This window comes from Bombina bombina, chromosome 2 (genome assembly GCF_027579735.1).
Source record: "Bombina bombina isolate aBomBom1 chromosome 2, aBomBom1.pri, whole genome shotgun sequence".
In the NCBI taxonomy this organism is placed as follows: domain Eukaryota; kingdom Metazoa; phylum Chordata; class Amphibia; order Anura; family Bombinatoridae; genus Bombina; species Bombina bombina.
The window spans coordinates 764,018,681-764,038,141 of NC_069500.1; the positions used below are offsets into that span (position 1 = coordinate 764,018,681).

Sequence of the window (19,461 nt, forward strand, 5' to 3'; positions counted from 1 at the left end):
GTGAGTGTCCGTCCCCAATGTTCCATACCTGGAAACGTGTGACGTCAGTGAGGGGGTGGGGACAGGGGAGAGCCAATAGCTTGTAGCGTCCCAGAGACTCAATTTCTTCAGGGGCTAGATCGCTGCTCAAATGCAATTCATCTGTGCTCTCTTCATATCCATTCAGTACACACAAAACCAACGTTGTTGGAGCACCAGAAGTGAACAAAAAATACTCTTTATTGATTAAAAAGATACATGGAATAACAGGATAAAAAGCTTGCAAAACCTCAGAGCGAGTTAGAGGGTGCGGATATCCACGTACCCTAACGCTGATGCGTTTCGGCTTTTGCCATAATCGTAACTGTCGGGTACCTTTACAAGCACATTTTTAAATGCTAAAACACTTTCTTATTGGTTAAAACAAACCATGTGGTTAACGGATAGGAGGGGAGGAGATAGAGAAGCAATTCTCTCGAAAAGAGAGATATTCTTGATACACAGACTAAAAACCAGGGTCCCTAACGGTTTTAACTCTGAGTTTGACCTGATAAGTTATTGGTGTTAGCATGTGTATTCGGAATATCCAAAAAGTGTTCCTATGCTATACACGACATCAGACAAGTATCAAACATAGTTTTTAATTTCATCACACCTCTGTACCTAATGACGGAATGTATCAAATAGCGTTTAAGACGGTTATGATGACCAGCCCACTGACAGAAATCTGTATATATAATAACAACAACATACAGAATTTAGGGACAATGTTACACAAGAGAAGGTATCCCTTTAATCCAGCTACTAAATATTTAAATAACAATTTAACATTTTAACAATGGGACAAGTATTAGAGGCAGAGGGCTTGCAGACAGCAAGATGGTCAATATATAGATTTTTGCTAGTTATAATACCCCCAGTGTTTCCAGTTAATCATTACATTGTGAAAGATCCCTACACGCTCTGGAACAGTGGTGAATGTGATTGGGTTAATATTTAAAGGCCATCCATATGGGCGTAATTCTTATATGTAGAGGTGTGGTTAACCACGTGGTTTGTTTTTACCAATAAGAAAGTGTTTTAGCATTTAAAAAGGTGCTTGTAAAGGTACCTGACAGCTACGATTACGGCAAAAGCCGTCAGTGTTAGGGTACGTGGATATCCGCACCCTCTGCCTCGCTCTTAGGTTTTGCAAGCTTTTTATCCTGTTTTTCCATGTATCATTTTAATCAGTAAAAAGTATTTTTTGTTCACTTCTGGTGCTCCAACAACGTTGGTTTTGTGTGTATATTTAAAAATTGTCTGCGATGCGGGATGGCGGTGGTTTAGGGGTTAATAACTTTATTATAGTGGCAACGATGTCGGGGAGCGGCGGAATAGGGATTAATGACTAATATAGTGTTTGCGATGCGGGAGGGCCTCAGTTTAGGGGTTAATAGGTAGTTTATGGGTGTTTAGTGCACTTTGTGACAGTTTAGGTATGAGTTTTATGTAACAGTTTTGTAGCGTAAAACTCATAACTACTGCTCTCAGATTGCAAAACGGATCTTGTCGGTATAGGCTGCAACGCAAGCTTTTTAGCCTTCACCGCAAAACTTGTAATACTGGCGCTATGGAAGTCCCATGAAAAAAACAACTGATAGCCATTCAATTTTATACAGAAGAGAAGTGAGCTCTATACAAGGCTAGATTTCTTATTTTAGCAACTTTCAAACTATTATTTTGCAAGATCACAGCTTACAGCTTGCTTAGCTTTGAATAAAGTAATGTTTGTAAGTACATATTAATATTTACTTATATATTCATTTTACATTTCTTTTTTTCCTATGTAATATTAAGTTTACAAAATAAATTTTTACGTTGCGGGACTGACGTTGCGTTACAGGCTAAAAGGTTTGCGGTACAGCTATACCGACAAGACTTGTAATGGCTGCAGTGCTGTTTTAACGCTGAACTGACCATGAGCGTTAAAACACAAACGCAAAACTTGTAATCTAGGTGAATTTTAGTTATGTATCTATAATACACATCCCCTTTTAAGCAATCACATAGTGACATCATGAGGATTATTTTGATACCAAATGTGACATGTCTGTCATATTTGGTCACCCAGTACATAAAAGTGATTAAATGCTAATATTTTGCAAGGTACAGACATACCACAAGATATATTGACTGCGAGGGTGACAATTATCCCAAAGCCGGGGAAATGCAAACAATATTGTCAAAATTATAGGCCAATTTCACTAATAAATCAGGACCTCAAACTTTTCACCAAAATTTTGGCAAATCGATTGGCTACCCCCATCACAAATTTAATAAATACTGACCAAGTGGGATTCATAGCTCAAAGAGAAGCCCCAGACAATGTAAGAAAGATCATAGACTTGATAAATTTTGCAACAAATAAAGGAATGCCTTCTCTGCTCCTTACTCTGGATGCGGAGAAGGCATTTGACAGGATCAATTGGGATTACATGCTAGCAGTCCTAAATAAGGTAGGAATCAAGGGTCCATTTTATATGGGGTTAAAAAAGTTGTACTCTACGCCGGATGCGTTTATCAGACTCTCGGGATATCAATCGAAGCAAATCAAGATCAGGAATGGGACCAGACAGGGCTGCCCACTATCACCGTTGTTGTTTGCATTATGTATTGAACCACTAGCACAGAAAATTAGAGACAACCCCAATATAACAGGAATCAAAGTAGGTGAAAATGAATACAAAATATCACTGTTTGCGGATGATGTCATCCTCGCAGTCACTAAGCCCCTACTTTCCCTACCAGTAATATACTCAGAGATAGGTAAGTTTGGTTCACTATCAGGATACAAGGTGAATGAAGGTAAATGTGAGGCCTTAGATATTCATTTACCTAATCACACGAAAAAATTACTGGAGATTAATTTTACCTTCTCTTGGGCAAAGACATCCATCAAGTATCTGGGTATTTTCCTTTCACGAAATGTGCATAATCTATACAAAGAAAATTACACAGGTATATTTAAACAGGTTAAAGCTTTGTTGACCAACTGGGCCAAATACAAACTCTCATTATATGGAAGGATTATGTCCATCAAAATGACGATACTGCCCAAGATCCTCTATCTATTTCGCTCTCTCCCAATAAATGTACCGATTTCAGAACTACAAATAATGCAAAAGGAAATTCTTAAATTCATATGGCAAGGGAAAAGGGCAAGAATTAATAAGGACACGTTGACCAGACATAAATCAGGGGGGGGGGGGTGGGACTTCCAGACTTAATATCTTATTATTATGCAGCTAGAATGGCCCAAACCATCCAATGGCATAGAACGACTAAGACTCCACAATGGGTTCAGTTAGAATCTGATATCATGGAAATAGGCAGATTAGATAGATTACTATGGGCAGACAAACAAGACAGACCTCAAATCCTACGACAGTATGTAGCAATACACCACACCATTATTCTATGGGACAAACTGAACAGAACCTTTTCAATTATCAATAACCGCTCTCAAGCGACACCCTTGATACCCATCAAGTTCATAACAAATTCACAAATGCAGGGAAAATGGGAAAATAAAGGCCTATATCGCATAGCAGATACACTTATCAATGGTAGGATACTGTCTTTTAAACAATATGAAGAACTGGGGGAACCTGATAGAAATCTCTGGTTTCACTACCTACAACTCAAATCCAGGGTACAAGAGATATTAGGAAACACAAAGAAAGAACATAACACTATATACGAGTCACTGTGCTTAACTAAAGAATATAAGAGGGGTATGGTTACCTTACTATATCCACTTTTCAACATCAAAGAGAAGGATAAAAAAAACAATAGCATGATAAAATGGGAACAGGACTTAGGTAGATCTTGGTCAGTCGAAACCTGGGCAGAGAATATCCAGAGAGGTCTTAAATTCTCCCCTAATGCTACATTAAAAGAAAATTACCTCAAGGTAATACATAGGTGGTACATTTATCCCAATAGGTGGGCTAAAGCTGAGGACCGTGAACACCGTAAATGCTACAGAGGGTGCGACGAAGCAGGGACATATCTACATATGTGGTGGCATTGTAGTAAGGTTAGGAGAGTATGGGATCGCACCTCACACTATTTAAGCTTAATACTTGAAACTGATATAGCCCTTTCTCCAGAGCAGGCCCTTCTACATTTTCCATTAGAAGGGCATCTAAAGAGGCACTCCAAGTTAGTTAACATGATATGTACTGTTACACGTATGTGCATAGCGAAGTTCTGGAAGATAGATGTTCCTACCTTTGAGTATATTGAAAAGAGAATAGAATACCACTATAATATGTCAAATGCCACGGCAGAACTCCTAAATACTAGGGACCGCTTCATTGAAATGTGGGAACCATATATTATGTATGTGGAAGGGACTAGAAGGGTAAGAAGGATTGACACGTAGAAAATCAACGTTGAAGGTGATAATATATAAGAGTGTTTCTTTCTGTTGTGGATAAGATATTATGTTTATTACGATGACAAAGTTATTCGGAGTAAAATACCGACAAATATATGATGAATGTGACTCTTGAACAGACTGAACCTGTAATGTTACTTGTTTGAAGTTTATTTGTAAAATGATATTTTGATTTGAAAATTAATAAAAATATTTAAACAAAAAAAAAAGTGATTAAATGCCTTAAGATATCCTACAGTCTCAACTCCAATTGACCTCAGCTCTCTGTCTTGATAGGGAGTAGGGACACTTTTAAAAAAAAAAATAAAAAAAAAAATCACTCTTCTGAGGAGAGCAGATTGTAACTTATATCTGGTTCTCCGGGTGTAGGTAATAAAAACCATTCTTACAAACTTGCCTTTTTTAGATGTTTTTATAAGAAGTTGTAAATAGCAGACACAAGAAATACAGCACAAAAAAGAAAAAGGACTCCATAAATCCAAAAATTATGAGTTTAAAAAAAACAACTGATAGCCATCCAATTTTATACAGAAGAGAAGTGAGCTCTATACAAGGCTAGATTTCTTATTTTGACAACTTTCAAACTATTATTTTGCAAGATCACAGCTTACAGCTTGCTTAGTTTTTAATAAAGTAATGTTTGTAAGTACATATTAATATTTACTTATATATTCATTTTACATTTCTTTTTTTCCTATGTAATATTACATTTACAAAATAAAATTATAACTTTGAGTAAAAGATGTTTAAGGCTATTATAAAATGAGGTACTCAAATGTGACATTTAGGGGCATATTTATCACGCTCCGTATGGAGCTTGATGCCCCGTGTTTGGCTCGCCGGAAACAGAAGTTGTGAAGCAGCGTTCTAAAGACCGCTGCTCCATAACCTGTCCGCCTGCTCTGAGGCTGCGGACAGAAATTAGCCCGATCGAATACGATTGGGTTGACTGACACACCCTGCTAGCGGCCGATTGGCTGTGAATCTGCACGGGGCGGCATTGCACCAGCAGTTCACAAGAACTGCTGGTGCAATGATAAATTCCGAGAGCGTATGCTGTTGGCATTTATCAAGGTGCAGCAGACATTATCTGCTATATCGGATCATGTCCGCTCGCACAATCATAAATATGCCCCTTTGTCTACCCCTGATTATTTCTAATTAGTTATAATCATGTGTATATATCGGTATAAATATAGATTGTACCAAATACCACCAGATATGTGTAGAAATATATATTTATGAATACATAGAACATATTCTGCTATGTGAAGAACATCGGAATGTAAAATATTCATATTTTCTTGTCGGGTTAGTGACATGAGAATATGTGGGTTTGTGCGAGATTGGGCGTTTTTTTCCCACTTTTATTCTCTCCATTGACTATGGTGGAATACATGAACTCGATATTCTTACTTCGGTTATTTGCGCGAAAACTTTCAACTCATAATATGAGCACAACCCAACGAGCGCAAAAAGCTTACTTCTAGAGCAATTAACACGCTCGAGCGGGAGCTTTAAATAGCCCTCTGCTTGTAATCTGTCCCAGAATGTTTTTTTTAAGAGCCGACAATGACACTTGCCATCTCGATGTGAAATGAGGTGAAGGGTAGGATGTAAGTGGAAGACAGGTTGCACTGAGACTGCTTTACATTTGTTGTCTTGATCATTAAAGGGACAGTACAGACTTGTTATACCAGATGCAGAGTATAAAATGTAGGAGAAATTGCATTTTCAGGTTTATTTGTGTATATGAAGTAGCTGGTTTTGTGCTTTTAAACCACAGTCTATTACTGTACAATGGGTTGAGCTTCAGGTAATATATTTCATTATGTTATCACTTTGTGTACACACACTTGCTTCTTTATCTTATATTTGTCTGGTACTAAAGCTCAATACATAGAGAGAGCAATGGAAAAATATAATTTTATCATGCCCCTCGCTGAGTTTAATTTCTTCTGCTGGCTGTGTTTATTTAGGCTATTCAATAGCTGAGACTCCAGTATCAAAACTTTCAGTATAGGTTGGGAAACCACAAGCTAAATCAGCTATTTCAAAGGCCAAAATAGGGGTAAATGAGCTACTTGTAAACAATTTAATACACTCCAGCCGGTAAAATGAATCATTAGGAACAAATTAAATGGGAGATTTTTTTGGGGTGAACTGTCCCTTTAACTTGCATTTTACACAGGAGTAACAAAGTGCAAATTGAATGAGTGGAGAACTCTTAAGTTGATCAGAATCCCCTATTGAGAGTTGAGTATGAACTCCGGATCAGATGTAATTCCCCCTAATTAAAGCTTAAATTAAATATTAAAATTTTCTTTAAAAATAAAAAATAAACTAACATTTATTATGGGGGCTGCCTTGTAAGTTTCATCAGAGGGGAGGCCCAATCCCTAAGACTAAAACCCCCTGAGACAGAACATACAGTTTTAAACAACTTTCCAATTTCTCACATTTTCTATGTTTTCTTTTTATCCTTTGTTGAAAAGCAGGGATGTAAGCTCAGGAGTGTGCACGTGTCTGCAGCACTATATGACAGAAGTTTTGCAACAATGTTATACATTAGCAAGGCACTAGATGGCAGCAGTTTTGCAAGAATGTTATACATTAGCAAGGCACTATATGGCAGCAGTTTTGCAAGAATGTTATACATTAGCAAGAGCACTAGATGGCAGCAGTTTTGCAAGAATGTTATACATTAGCAAGGCACTAGATGGCAGCAGTTTTGCAAGAATGTTATACATTAGCAAGGCACTAGATGGCAGCAGTTTTGCAAGAATGTTATACATTAGCAAGAGCACTAGATGGCAGCAGTTTTGCAAGAATGTTATACATTAGCAAGAGCACTAGATGGCAGCAGTTTTGCAAGAATGTTATACATTAGCAAGGCACTAGATGGCAGCAGTTTTGCAAGAATATTATACATTAGCAAGAGCACTAGATGGCAGCAGTTTTGCAAGAATGTTATACATTAGCAAGGCACTAGATGGCAGCACTATTTCCTGTCATTTAGTGCTGCAGACATGTGCACACTACCTATCTAGATAGCTATCTCTTCAACAAAGAATAACAAGAGAGTGATGCACATTTGATAAAAGCAGTAAATTGAAAAAAAAATTAAAATTGTATTTTCTATCTGAATAATGAAAGAAAAAAATGTGGGTTTCCTGTCCCTTTAAGTGTTTCTCTATGAATAATCCCAATGACTTATTCTCACATAAGTAACATAGAATGAGTTTGTGCTTGGCCTATGTGCATCACTTTACCAGTCTTCTCTATGTTACACCATCCTTACCTGCTGCAAACAGCGACTCATCATCAGCCACCACTACAAATGTCAGCGCACAGACCATCTTCTCTGTGGAAACTCCCCCGCCTGTTGATATCTGTGACATAAAATCAAAGGCACAACTACTCAGCTTTTGTTACTGCAGTAACTGTACTAATGTGTTACAGACATATTCTCTATTTCTGTATTGCTTATACAGGGAATATTTGATGAATCTACACACTGTAGTAGAAGTAGTAGGCTGCAGGCCGCAGCTATAAAGCATTATTTATTTCCAGTCCTTTCTGCTCTCTAATATACATTTTCTTTCTGTAAATATCTGTTAAGATAAATAACTGCAGAAATATTGACAATAAAATATAGTGTAATATATACAGTAAAAGTATTATAATTTACATTAATGTGGTGCCTAGTTTTCTGTTAATATACACAAATTAAAATATATCAATGTATGGGGATTGATAGAATTTGTATGAATACCTATAACATATCAGTAATGATACAGAAGCATTCTCATTGTATAATATTGGCTTTTACCCAAATTATGACATTTGTTATCACAAATGAGAAATGTCGCACACACCATATAGATAGGCTCTCAGTCTACAAGGATTAATGGTGCCCCAGAACCAGGGCAATACCCAGTATAAAAAGCCACTGATGGCACGCTATGCTAATCTTGGAATGCTCAGAGCAATAGATCACTGCAAATCAACCATCTGACCCTTGTGAAATTAGAAGTTATATTTAGGACTTATAGTAATAAATTTAGAGACAAATTATTACTATGCACAAAGATAAATCTCCAGTAAGTTTGTTCCACATTATCCCTTTGTAACGGATTTACTAGCAATATATGGTTTGTCGAATAAGAAATTGTTTCTTTGGGGAGAAATAACAAATTGGTAACTGCAGTTAAACGGACACTGTACACAAAGGGCCGGATTACAAGAGGAGCACTTAATATCGCTTTCGGGAAAGCAATATTAGCGCTCCACTGAGTAATACCAGCGCACACTACCGTGCACTGGTATTACAAGTTATCATGCTGGGAGGCATTGCACTCATGAGAGCGCGCTTCCATAGGCTCCAATGGGAGCCTCGTTTCTGACGGCATCATAACCTAAGTGCAGCGAAGGGGGTAAGTAGCGCAGCATGTGATTTTAAACAACTTTCCAGTTTACTACTATTATCTAATTTGCTTCATTCTCTTGTATCCTTTGTTGAAAAGCATATGCATTGCTAATTCTTCTACAAAGGATATCTAAAGAATCAACTAAAATAGATTTTCATCATGCTCAGTACTGCTCTTTTGAACGATATCAATTCTTTGAGTGTATTGTCCCTTTAACAAAACTTTTAAAACTCAGTCAGCAATTCCTTAGACTGAGAGAACCTTATTGTGACAATAATTATTGTGTGAGCTGGAATACTGGAAATGAATTTGTGCACCATAATGTGATAAAGCCTATATACACCTTGTTCTCCTGCCTCTCCTCTTACTCCCCCAACCTCTGCTCGCCTATTGTTCTTGTCACTTGTAGTCTGAAGATCATACAAAGTATATTATTATTATACAGGCTTGCTAAATCTACTAAATACTATTGTACGTTTCAATGCGTACCAAAGCCAAGGAACCATTTTTGAACCCCACAATCATCTTTCCATGTTTGCGGATGATGCAGTTGCAGACAGGAATGGCTCCCTCTCCATCCACCCCAGGCAGTTGGCGTGATCCTTGCAGGCTTCCTGTCGTGACATCCCAGATATGGACTGTCCCTCCCTCTGTCACTGTCACTAAAAGCTGCTGGGGAGGGAATACTGCAGCTTGCAGAGGGAAGTTAGGAACGCCAGGGGACAGGCGTAGAATGAGGTCTCCGGACTGTATATTGTAAACGTAAACCTGAATTTGGAAGGAAATTTGTCAAAACTAATATTCTGCATAAGTGAATTAAACAATGTAACAACTGGACTCCAGAAGTGTAATTATATTAACTCATTTAGACAGTTTTGGGGAGGTATATGACACTATCTGCCATTTTAGCAAATGAGCTCTTGCTTTAAAGCTAAGACTATATATTATTGAATGGAAATTAGAAAATAAAGCAGGTATTAAAAAAAGAAGAATATCCTGCTGTGTGTATATTTAACTGATAACTATTGCATTAAAAGCTTTTTGACCCATAATTTCCATGAGAGGACAGAATTGTACACATAAAAACAGCTATCTGGGGTTGATCCATGAACCTTAAAGGAGCAGGAAACCCACACTTTTTCTCTTTCATGATTCCGTTAGAACATACAATTCAATCAACTTTACAATTTACTTCTATAATGAAATAAGCTTAATACTCTTTGTATCCTTTGTTGAAGGAGTAGAAATGCACTGCTGGGAGCTAACTGAACACATTAGGTAAGATAATGATAAGAGGCATATACGTGCAGCCACCAATTAGCAGCTAGCTCACAGTAGTGCATTGCTGCTCCTGAGTCTACTTGGGTATACTTTTCAACAAAGGATACCAAAAGAAAAAAGTAAATTAGATTATAGTATTGGAAAGTTGCTAAAAATTGCATGCTCTATTTGAATCATGAACGTTTGATTCTGACTTTACTGTTCCTTTAATTTAAGACGTCACCTAAGCTATCTTCAATGCTACCTGGGATGTTCATGTTGAGCAATTTGTAAATTTAATTATGAGACCTAAAACATCCCTCAAAAAACTATGCAGTGTAGTTTATTTATTGTACTGTGCATTACATGATTTTTACCTTCAAAAAGGAAATTATTTAAGGAAAAATCTTACTTCAATTGAAACATCTGGCAGCCCTGTCCTGTGTAAAACACTTTTTTTTCCTTCAGTGACAACGCAGGCAGCACAGTCAATGCACAGCTGTATCACCCTCTTCATTGCTTTCCATTTAAGTGCATCTGTCAGGGAAGTCATATGAAATGCACATGCACAGTTCATCTGGCTTTTTCCTGCAGAGGCACAGGAGCACACTATCATTAAAAGTTATGGAAAGGCAGTAGAGCTTTGCATTGTCCTGAATTGTCATTGATGAAAAATGTGTTTTACAGCGGCACAGCCAAATGCATGAATTAAAGGGACAGTGTACTCAGGCAAGAGCTGATAAGAGTTTATTGTATTCAAGGCTCGTGCAGGAACACTCTTTTGAATGGGCTGTGCTATTTCTCTCTCCCACCCCCACTGAGAGATTGATTTCTGTTTTTGCCTCTTGTTTACAAAGCTTTTCTATAGCCAATAATGCAATATTGCAATTTTAAAGGGACACTGAACCCAATTTTTTTCCTTTGTGATTCAGATAGAGCATGAAATTTTAAGCAACTTTCTAATTTACTCCTATTATCACATTTTCTTCATTCTCTTGGTATCTTTATTTGAAATGCAAGAATGTAAGTTGAGATGCCGGCCCATTTTTGGTGAACAACCTGGGTTGTTCTTGCTGATTGGTGGATACATTCATCCACGAATAAAAAAGTGCTATCCAGAGTTCTGAACCCCAAAAAAAGCTTAGATGTCTTCTTTTTCAAATAAAAATAGCAAGAGAACAAAGAAAAATTGCTAATAGGAGTAAATTAGAAAGTTGCTTAAAATGGCATGCTCTATCTGAATCACAAAATATTTTTTTGGGTTCAGATGTCCCTTTAAGTATAGGAGGCAGCTTCAACCGGCAACAGCAGTTATTTGCAAACAATTTAATACACTTCAGCAGGTAAAAAGGATTACTGGGAACACATTAAAGGGGGAAATTTTACAGTACACTATCCCTTCAGCGTAAGATTTTACCTTAAAAATGTTCTTTTTCAGTGTTAATATCGAAACAAAACCTAGGATAGTAGCATGTCTACAATGTTTAGATTTAAACACACTGTTTAATGAGCTCAGTATTTACTATCACTTTAACCCAGCTACATGCTACACAGTGATTATCTGTTCAGTGCAGGAGCCCATTTATATCTGACCATAATTGTCCTCTCAGCACCCTCCCACTAAGCTAAATTTGAACGGTGCAGGCAGCACAGATAACATCCCCTAACATCTAGTTCTTAGACAACTAGGTGACAACTTTATATTATTTGCAATCTTACCTGAGACCCTGCAGCTGAATATAAAGTGTAATTTTTTTCATCCACGTGCAGATAGGCATTTTCATAACTGCAGTGGTCTTCATGAATACGCTGCCAGCTCTTACCAGTCACTAGGTTCCACAGCATCAGGGTATTATCCAGAGAGCCAGAGACAGCACGGAAACCCTGGCCAAACACTTTAACACAGCATATCCCAGCTACAAGAGAGGAAAGTACATTACCAGGCTTCCGAGAAACATGCACATTATGGAATATCCATACTTCATTGTTTAAATTAATTTAACTGAGAAGAAAGCACCAGAGGCAGCTTTGCCTTTGGAGCTTTCAACAGGAGTACTGTAAGATAAGTAGAAGTTTCATGCATTAAAAAAACTCTGAATTACTAGTATTTCTATCTTTAGGGGCATATTTATCAAGCTCCATATCTAAAGACCGCTGCTTTATAACTTGTCCATCTGCTCTGAGGCAGCAGACAGAAATCAACCCGATTGAATACGATCGGGTTGATTGACACCCCCTGCTAGTGGCCGATTGGCCACGACATGATACATCCTATCATGTCTGCTCGCACATTAATAAATTGACCCCTTAATATTTAGTCCAATCACAAACCTGTCACTCAGTGCTGTCAGTAAATATTCTCCAAAATGGCATGTGCTTGTTCACCTCTTCTTTAATGCCATTACATATTTGTATACTCTATTACAAATTATTAATGGAACATTTTTAGAAACGGATACATTAAAGGGACATGAAACTCAATCATTTTCTTTTGTGATTCACACAGAGCACACAATTTTAAACAACTTTCCAATTTACTTGTTTTACCTAATTTGCTTAATTCTCCTGGCACCTTTGTTGCAAAGCATACCTATTCTCAGGAGCTAGCTGGTGATTAGTTTCTGCACATAAATGCCTCTTGTCATTGGTTTACCGATGTGTTCAGATAGCTTTCATTCTATTGGCTCATTTGAATTTGAAAATGAAAAACAGCCAATAGAAATGCAAGGGTAACCCTTTATAAATGGTGTACCTCGCATTCCAACTTTAGTGTGCAGTGGGTGACAGCATGAAGAGGACGTCAGGGACAGAAGATCCAAAGTTAAGAAGAAGAGAAGATGGATGAAGATAGAAGACCGCCACTGGGATGAAGATAGACCTCCCCTGCCGGGATGAAGATGGACTACCTCCACCGTGTTGGAGGTGGACCGCTGCCGGGATAGAAGGGGAGCACCACAGTTGGCATTCACGTAGGAGCTGGATTCATGTTTGGTGCGTACCATATTTGGGGTTTAGTGATTGTTTTTTTTTGGTGTTTTTTAGAATAGGTTTTTCTTTTCTTTTTGGACAGCAAAATAGCTAAATGCCCTTCTAAAGGCAATGCCCAACCAAATGCCCTTTTAAGGACAATTTTTAGAATAGTTTTTTTAGATAGCCTATTTTTTGGTGGGGGTGTTGAGGGTTACTTGTATTGTAATATGGGCTAGTATTTTTTTGTGTGAAAAAGAGCTTAATCACTTTAGTGACGATACCCTACAAAAAGCCCCTTCTAAGGGTTATTGCTATAGTTTGTTTTAGTTTTAGTGTAGGGTTTCTTATTTTGGGGTGGGTTTTTTTTAGTGGGGCTTTAGTTTTAGAAAAGTCAGAACTGTTTTTTTTTATTTTTGGTAATTTGTTTTTTGTTGTTGTTGTTGATAACTTAGGGGGTATTAAGGGGTGTTGGGGGGTTAACTGGTTAGAGGGTTTAGGGGTTAATAGTGTAGTGGGGTATTTTGTGATGGGGGTGTTCCAGTTTAGGGGTTAATAGTGTAGTGAGGTTTTTTCCAATGGGGATTGTGGCGGTTCAGGGGTTAATAGTTTAGTGGGGTGCTTTGTGGCGGGCTATGTGGCAGTTTAGGGTTATTAGTGTAGTGAGGTACTTTGCGGTGGGCTATGTGTCGGTTTAGGGGTTATTAGTGTAGTGGGACACTTTGCGGTGGGCTATGTGGTTTAGGGATTATTAGAGTAAGGGGCTCATGGCGATTCAGGTTACCGTGCCAGTATGGGTTTTAGATTTGTTCTCTGGTTTTCTCACTACATTGATATTCTAACTTTGGCTCTTTGAGCATGTAGGGTTAGTGTGCAAGTGAAAAAACTTTACTTTTAACTTGTAATATGCGCACAGAATTTCATTGTACTGAGGAAGACGATACAGAAGGATTCACCACCATTTATGAAGACGAGTTGAAGCTCCAGACTGCTGTCCAGAAGAGGGGTCCTTCAATTCAAAACCACTTGTCCTACTTCTTTAGACCCTATAAGCCTAGGACTAACTTAAAAGTGCAAGACCATACTATTGCAGTTCTTTGTAAAGAATATATCTTAAATAAGTATTTTCTGAGCCTTTTCCTCCAGACTGTGCCTATGTTTCTGATGTAACACTGGTACAGAAAATAGATTTACAGCCCAAAGGGCATCCTTGGGAGAAGTTACTGTCACATCTATGCCCAGGATTTAACGTGGGACTCCTGATTTGCAGTCTTTTACTCTGTCTCTGCACCAGGACTTTGTCTTGTACTGATGTTTCTGGAGTCCTGATTCATGCACTGGCTGTGTTTTTTTAGCTTGGTTACCTAATCAGCACTGCTATAAAAGGCTGCCTTGCAGACCACTCCCTGCCCTGACATTGTGGTTAATATACTCTGTTTGTGCCTCTGACCTGTGCCTGTTTCCAAGTTGTTCTGATGTATCTTCTGGCTCCTGTACCCGGCTTTCTATTGGATCTCCCCTATGCTAGACAAATGATCAGACAGTTTTTCTGGTATACTGAACTTGGCTTGTTTTCTGACTACTCTTCCGGATTCCCCCTGTGTTTGGAGACTAATCAGGCTGCTCTCTGGTATCTGATCTGGTATCTGATCCCCGGCTGGTCTTCAGACTATACTCTTGTTACCAGCCTGTCACAGCTACCAGTGTATCCAGTATCACTACTTTTCTCAGTGGTATTCTGCTCCAGTATCCAAACCCTGCAAAGGGCATCTGCCAAGCACCAGTATTCAACTTTAGTACCAAAGTTGTGTAGAAGGCATCTGCCAAGCACCGCAATCCTGCTCCAGTACCTAAGCCTTGCAGAGGGCGTCTGCCAAGTACCAGTATCCAGCTCCAGTACCAAGCCTTGCAAAGGGCATCTGCCAAGCACCAGTATCCAGCTCCAGTACCAAGCTTTGCAGAGGGTATCTACCAAGTACCAGTACCCAGCTCCAGTACCCAAGCCATGAACATGAAGAACTGTGAGGAGGCTGTGTGCACTTAAGGATCATTTTCAGAGACACCAATTAATTAACACATACTTTTTTCAAGCTCTGACGATAAGAACCTAAACCATGATCAAATCCATGTGCCTCAGCAAAATAATCATACATCCACTAAGCAACAGATATATAACAATGTTGATTCTGCTGGCACTATAGAGGACATGGCTATAGTTCCTCACTCCTATGCAGAGCAGAAGGAAATAGTAAGCCTGATGGCCAACCTACAGGACGGATTTGTAGATGCTTTATCCTAGCAATCAAGATCGAAGATACATCTTAGCAATGGAAACTTTATTGGTGATTTCTACTCTCCAGGTATCAATGCTTATGGGCCTTTCATCTAAGCACACGGTCCCTACCTATGGTCAGAGTAGCTGGAATGTCCAGAGGGGAACTCACTTTTTCCATTGCTGTTCTGGAGGAATCCTCTCCACTGGGTGATGATCAGAGTAGCCTGCACCATGTAGTAGCCCTTCCCTGCATAGATAACATGGCACCTCACAAAGTTCACAACGTAACTTAGGGATATGTGCAATATTCCAGCTACAAGAGAGGCTTGCACAATCTACCAGTTGCCTATGTTTGGGATATGTTGAGTCTCTTCAGACCCCGTACTTTGCAATTCTACCATTTTCAGTGCAGAGTTCCATCCAGCAGCTCTAGCCATCGCACAATGCTAGATATGAGAACTGGAGTGGGCTAGACATGGGAGTGTTTGTGCTACTTGCCAAGGTTCGGTTGTTTGCCCCCAGAGACTTCTAGTTATTGATGGCTTTTATACTTCAGGACTTACTTTTACTGTAGTCTCCTTTCTTTTGTTTTGTTTTCATATATATGACATACTTATACACATTGATAGAACACCTAAGAACTATGGAGGGGCATGCCTATAGTCTACACTGCAATCACATATGGCAACATTGGGGTGCAATAGATGAAAAAATTCTACTATTTAGTACTTAGAATCCAAACCCAAACTTATTACAGATCTGGTCTCTGGGGATTTCCTCCTCCTTAAAAACAAATCAGTAAGAGACTGAAAAAGAGTACAAATATAGCATCATAACGTTATATTATTATATTTCGATAGATATTATGGCAGAAGGCAGAGAAACATAAATAAAACTTAACTTTTACTTTTTTAGCTTAAAAAAGGGGAGGGGGGAATAGGAAAATAATCACACTATTAAAATATGCATATGCCTGTCTGGAAGCGAAATGCTATAATTAGTAGAATACAAACAAAGTATCCATGGCTCGAGTATTACCTAGATGTAAGGTGACTTAGGATTCCTATCTGTGATTCAGCCTATGGTCTAATAGGTATTGTGGTATAGTGAGAGGATGTGCATACACCAGGGGGAGAAATACCTAAAAACTACCAGAGAAAATGTTCCTACAGATTATTTCTCTGGACAAGCCAGGTATCTGACCGATTCGTTATCGCTAAAAATTATTATAATTTTTACGTATTCTATCCCTGGAAATGCCAGAGACCTATAACAAATGGTTATCTTAGTAGACGGTTAGTATAAGTGTTAGGATGCTCAAAATGGAGGAGCCAAATGATCTATTATTTAATATACCCTTTAATTACCACTACTAGTGAGGAGGAGCATATCACAATAACTCTCCTATATATCAAGGATATTGGTCAGTATGAGTGATTGGTCTGGAACTACCAGAGACCTATACCAGTTAGTTACCGTCAGAATGACTCTCCTATATATCATAGAGAGAATGTTGGTCACTGCCAGTGATTGATCTGGAAATACCAGAAACCTATACCAGTTAGTTACCGTCAGGTAGCACAGCCAGGTGATCCAATATTTAATGCACCTTTTAGTTACCTCTGTAAGTGGTTAGTATAAATATGAGGATACTCCAAATAGAGGAGCCAGATGATCCAATATTTAATATACCTTTAAGTTACCACTAATGGTGAAGAAAAGTGTATCATAATGGTTGTTCTATGTATGATACAGAAAATATGGTCTCTGTAAATTACTGCTCTGGAAATACCAGAGATCTATACCAATTAGTTACCACTGTGAATTATAATCACTGCATATTCTCTACTCTTGCTCTGGGGAAACCAAAGACCTATACCTGTTAGTTACCGCTGTGATTAGTTGGAATAAATATCGAGGCACTTGGATAAAGGAGCTAAGTTTGTAAAATAGCGCTTAAGAAGTGAGAAAAAGTACTGTCAAATACCTATTAATACCATATATTAAAGTCTATAGAGACAGGAATAGTTAGTTAAAACGGGGAGGGGGATAGAAGGGGAGCAGGGACGCCACTGACACGTTTCGCTGTGGTGGCTGTATCAAAGGGCGTGTTTGTATTCTACTAATTATAGCATTTCTCTTCCAGACAGGCATATGCATATTTTAATAGTTTGATTATTTTCCTATTTTTTCTCCCTTTTTTAAGCTAAAAAAGTAAAAGTTAAGTTTTATTTATGTTTCTCTGCCTTCTGGCATAATATCTATCAAAATATAATAATATAACGTTATGAGTGCTATATTTGTACTCTTTTTCAGTCTCTTACTGATTTGTTTTTAAGGAGGAGGAAATCCCCAGAGACCAGATCTGTAATAAGTTTGGGTTTGGATTCTAAGTACTAAATAGTAGAATTTTTACATCAGTCTCTTACTGATTTGTTTTTGAGTTAATTTCCAGTACAAGCACCATCCCCTCTTTTGTGACAAACAATTTATATTCACTTATATGGGAACGTTTATTTAATTGAGTAGTGCCATTGGTTTTCTCCATTATAATTTCCTCCTCCTTCCATTCTCCCTTTTTTTTTTTTCTCTCTCTTCCACTTCCTACTTTATAGATTTTAGGCCCAGAAGATGATTTTCATTTCCATAATCAATAGAGTTATTTAATGTACAAGGAGTTTATTTTTCTTTTGTTCTTTATCTCGCCTGTTATCTATGTTTTTGAATTGTTCTTACTACCTATTGTAAACTCCTTTGTATTTACATTCGGCTAGATTACGAGTTTTGCATTATTAGTGAAAAAGCCTCATAACGCTGCTGTTTCACTACTGTTGCTATTACGAGTCTTGTAGGTAAAGCTGTACCGCACACTTTTTTGGCCGTCATGCAACGTAACTACCGCACTTTTTAAAAAGTCATTTTTCAATGGGACTTCCACAGTGCCAGTATTATGAGTTTGCCTGTCCGGCCAAAAAGTGAGCGGTACAGCCTATAACTACAAGATCCGTACCATAAACTGAAAGTCAGTAGTTATGGGTTTTACGTTACAAAGCTGTACCATAACACTCATAACTAAAGTGTTACAAAGTACACTAACACCCATAAACTACCTATTAACCACTAAACCGAGGCCCTCCCGCATCGCAAACACTAAAATAAAATAATTAACCCCTAATCTGCCGCTCTGGACATCGCCGCCACTATAATAAACATATTAACCCCTAAACCGCCGCACTCCCGCATCATAAACACTAGTTAAATATTATTAACCCCTAATCTGCTGCCCCCAATGTCACCGCCACTATACTAAAGTTATTAACCCATAAACCTCTGGCCTCCCACATCACTAACTTTAATATAATTAAAATAAATCTAAATAAAACCTAGTATTAATAACTAAATAATTCCTTTTTTTAAGACTAAATACTTACCTGTAAAATAAACCCTACTAGCTACAATATAACTAATAGTTACATTTTAGCTATCTTAGGTTTTATTTTTATTTTACAGGTAAGTTTGTATTTATTTTAACTAGGTAGAGTAGTTAGTAAATAGTTATTAACTATTTACTAGCTACCTAGTTAAAATAAATACAAATTTACCTGTAAAATAAACCCTACTAGCTACAATATAACTAATAGTTACATTGTAGCTATCTTAGGTTTTATTTTTATTTTACAGGTAAGTTTGTATTTATTTTAACTAGGTAGAGTAGTTAGTAAATAGTTATTAACTATTTACTAGCTACCTAGTTAAAATAAATACAAATTTACCTGTAAAATAAAACCTAACCTGTCTTACACTAACACGTAACATTACACTAAAATTAAATAAATTAAATTAACAAAATACATTTATCTAAATTACAGAAAATAATAAACACTAAATTACACAAAATAAAAAAGAAATGATCAAATATTTAAACTAATTACACCTAATCTTATAGCCCTATCAAAATAAAAAAGCCCCCCCCCAAATAAAAAAAAAACCCTAGCCTACACTAAACTGCCAATGGCCCTTAAAAGAGCCTTTTGCGGGGCATTACCCCAAAGAAATCAGCTCTTTTACCAGTAAAAAAAAATATAAACAAACCCCCAACAGTAAAA

At 37.7% G+C, this 19,461-nt stretch overlaps 1 protein-coding gene across 1 annotated transcript in view; it reads right to left on the bottom strand.

Annotated features, from left to right (window-relative positions):
• NWD1 (NACHT and WD repeat domain containing 1) overlaps positions 1-19,461 on the bottom strand; it is a 200,260-nt gene that overhangs the window by 53,017 nt on the left and 127,782 nt on the right. The window contains exons 14-16 of the mRNA XM_053702893.1: positions 11,833-12,029; positions 9,343-9,621; positions 7,725-7,815 (exon numbers count right to left, since the gene is read on the bottom strand). Coding sequence (XP_053558868.1) covers positions 7,725-7,815; positions 9,343-9,621; positions 11,833-12,029 — 567 coding nt within the window. The remainder of the gene's footprint in view (positions 1-7,724; positions 7,816-9,342; positions 9,622-11,832; positions 12,030-19,461) is intronic.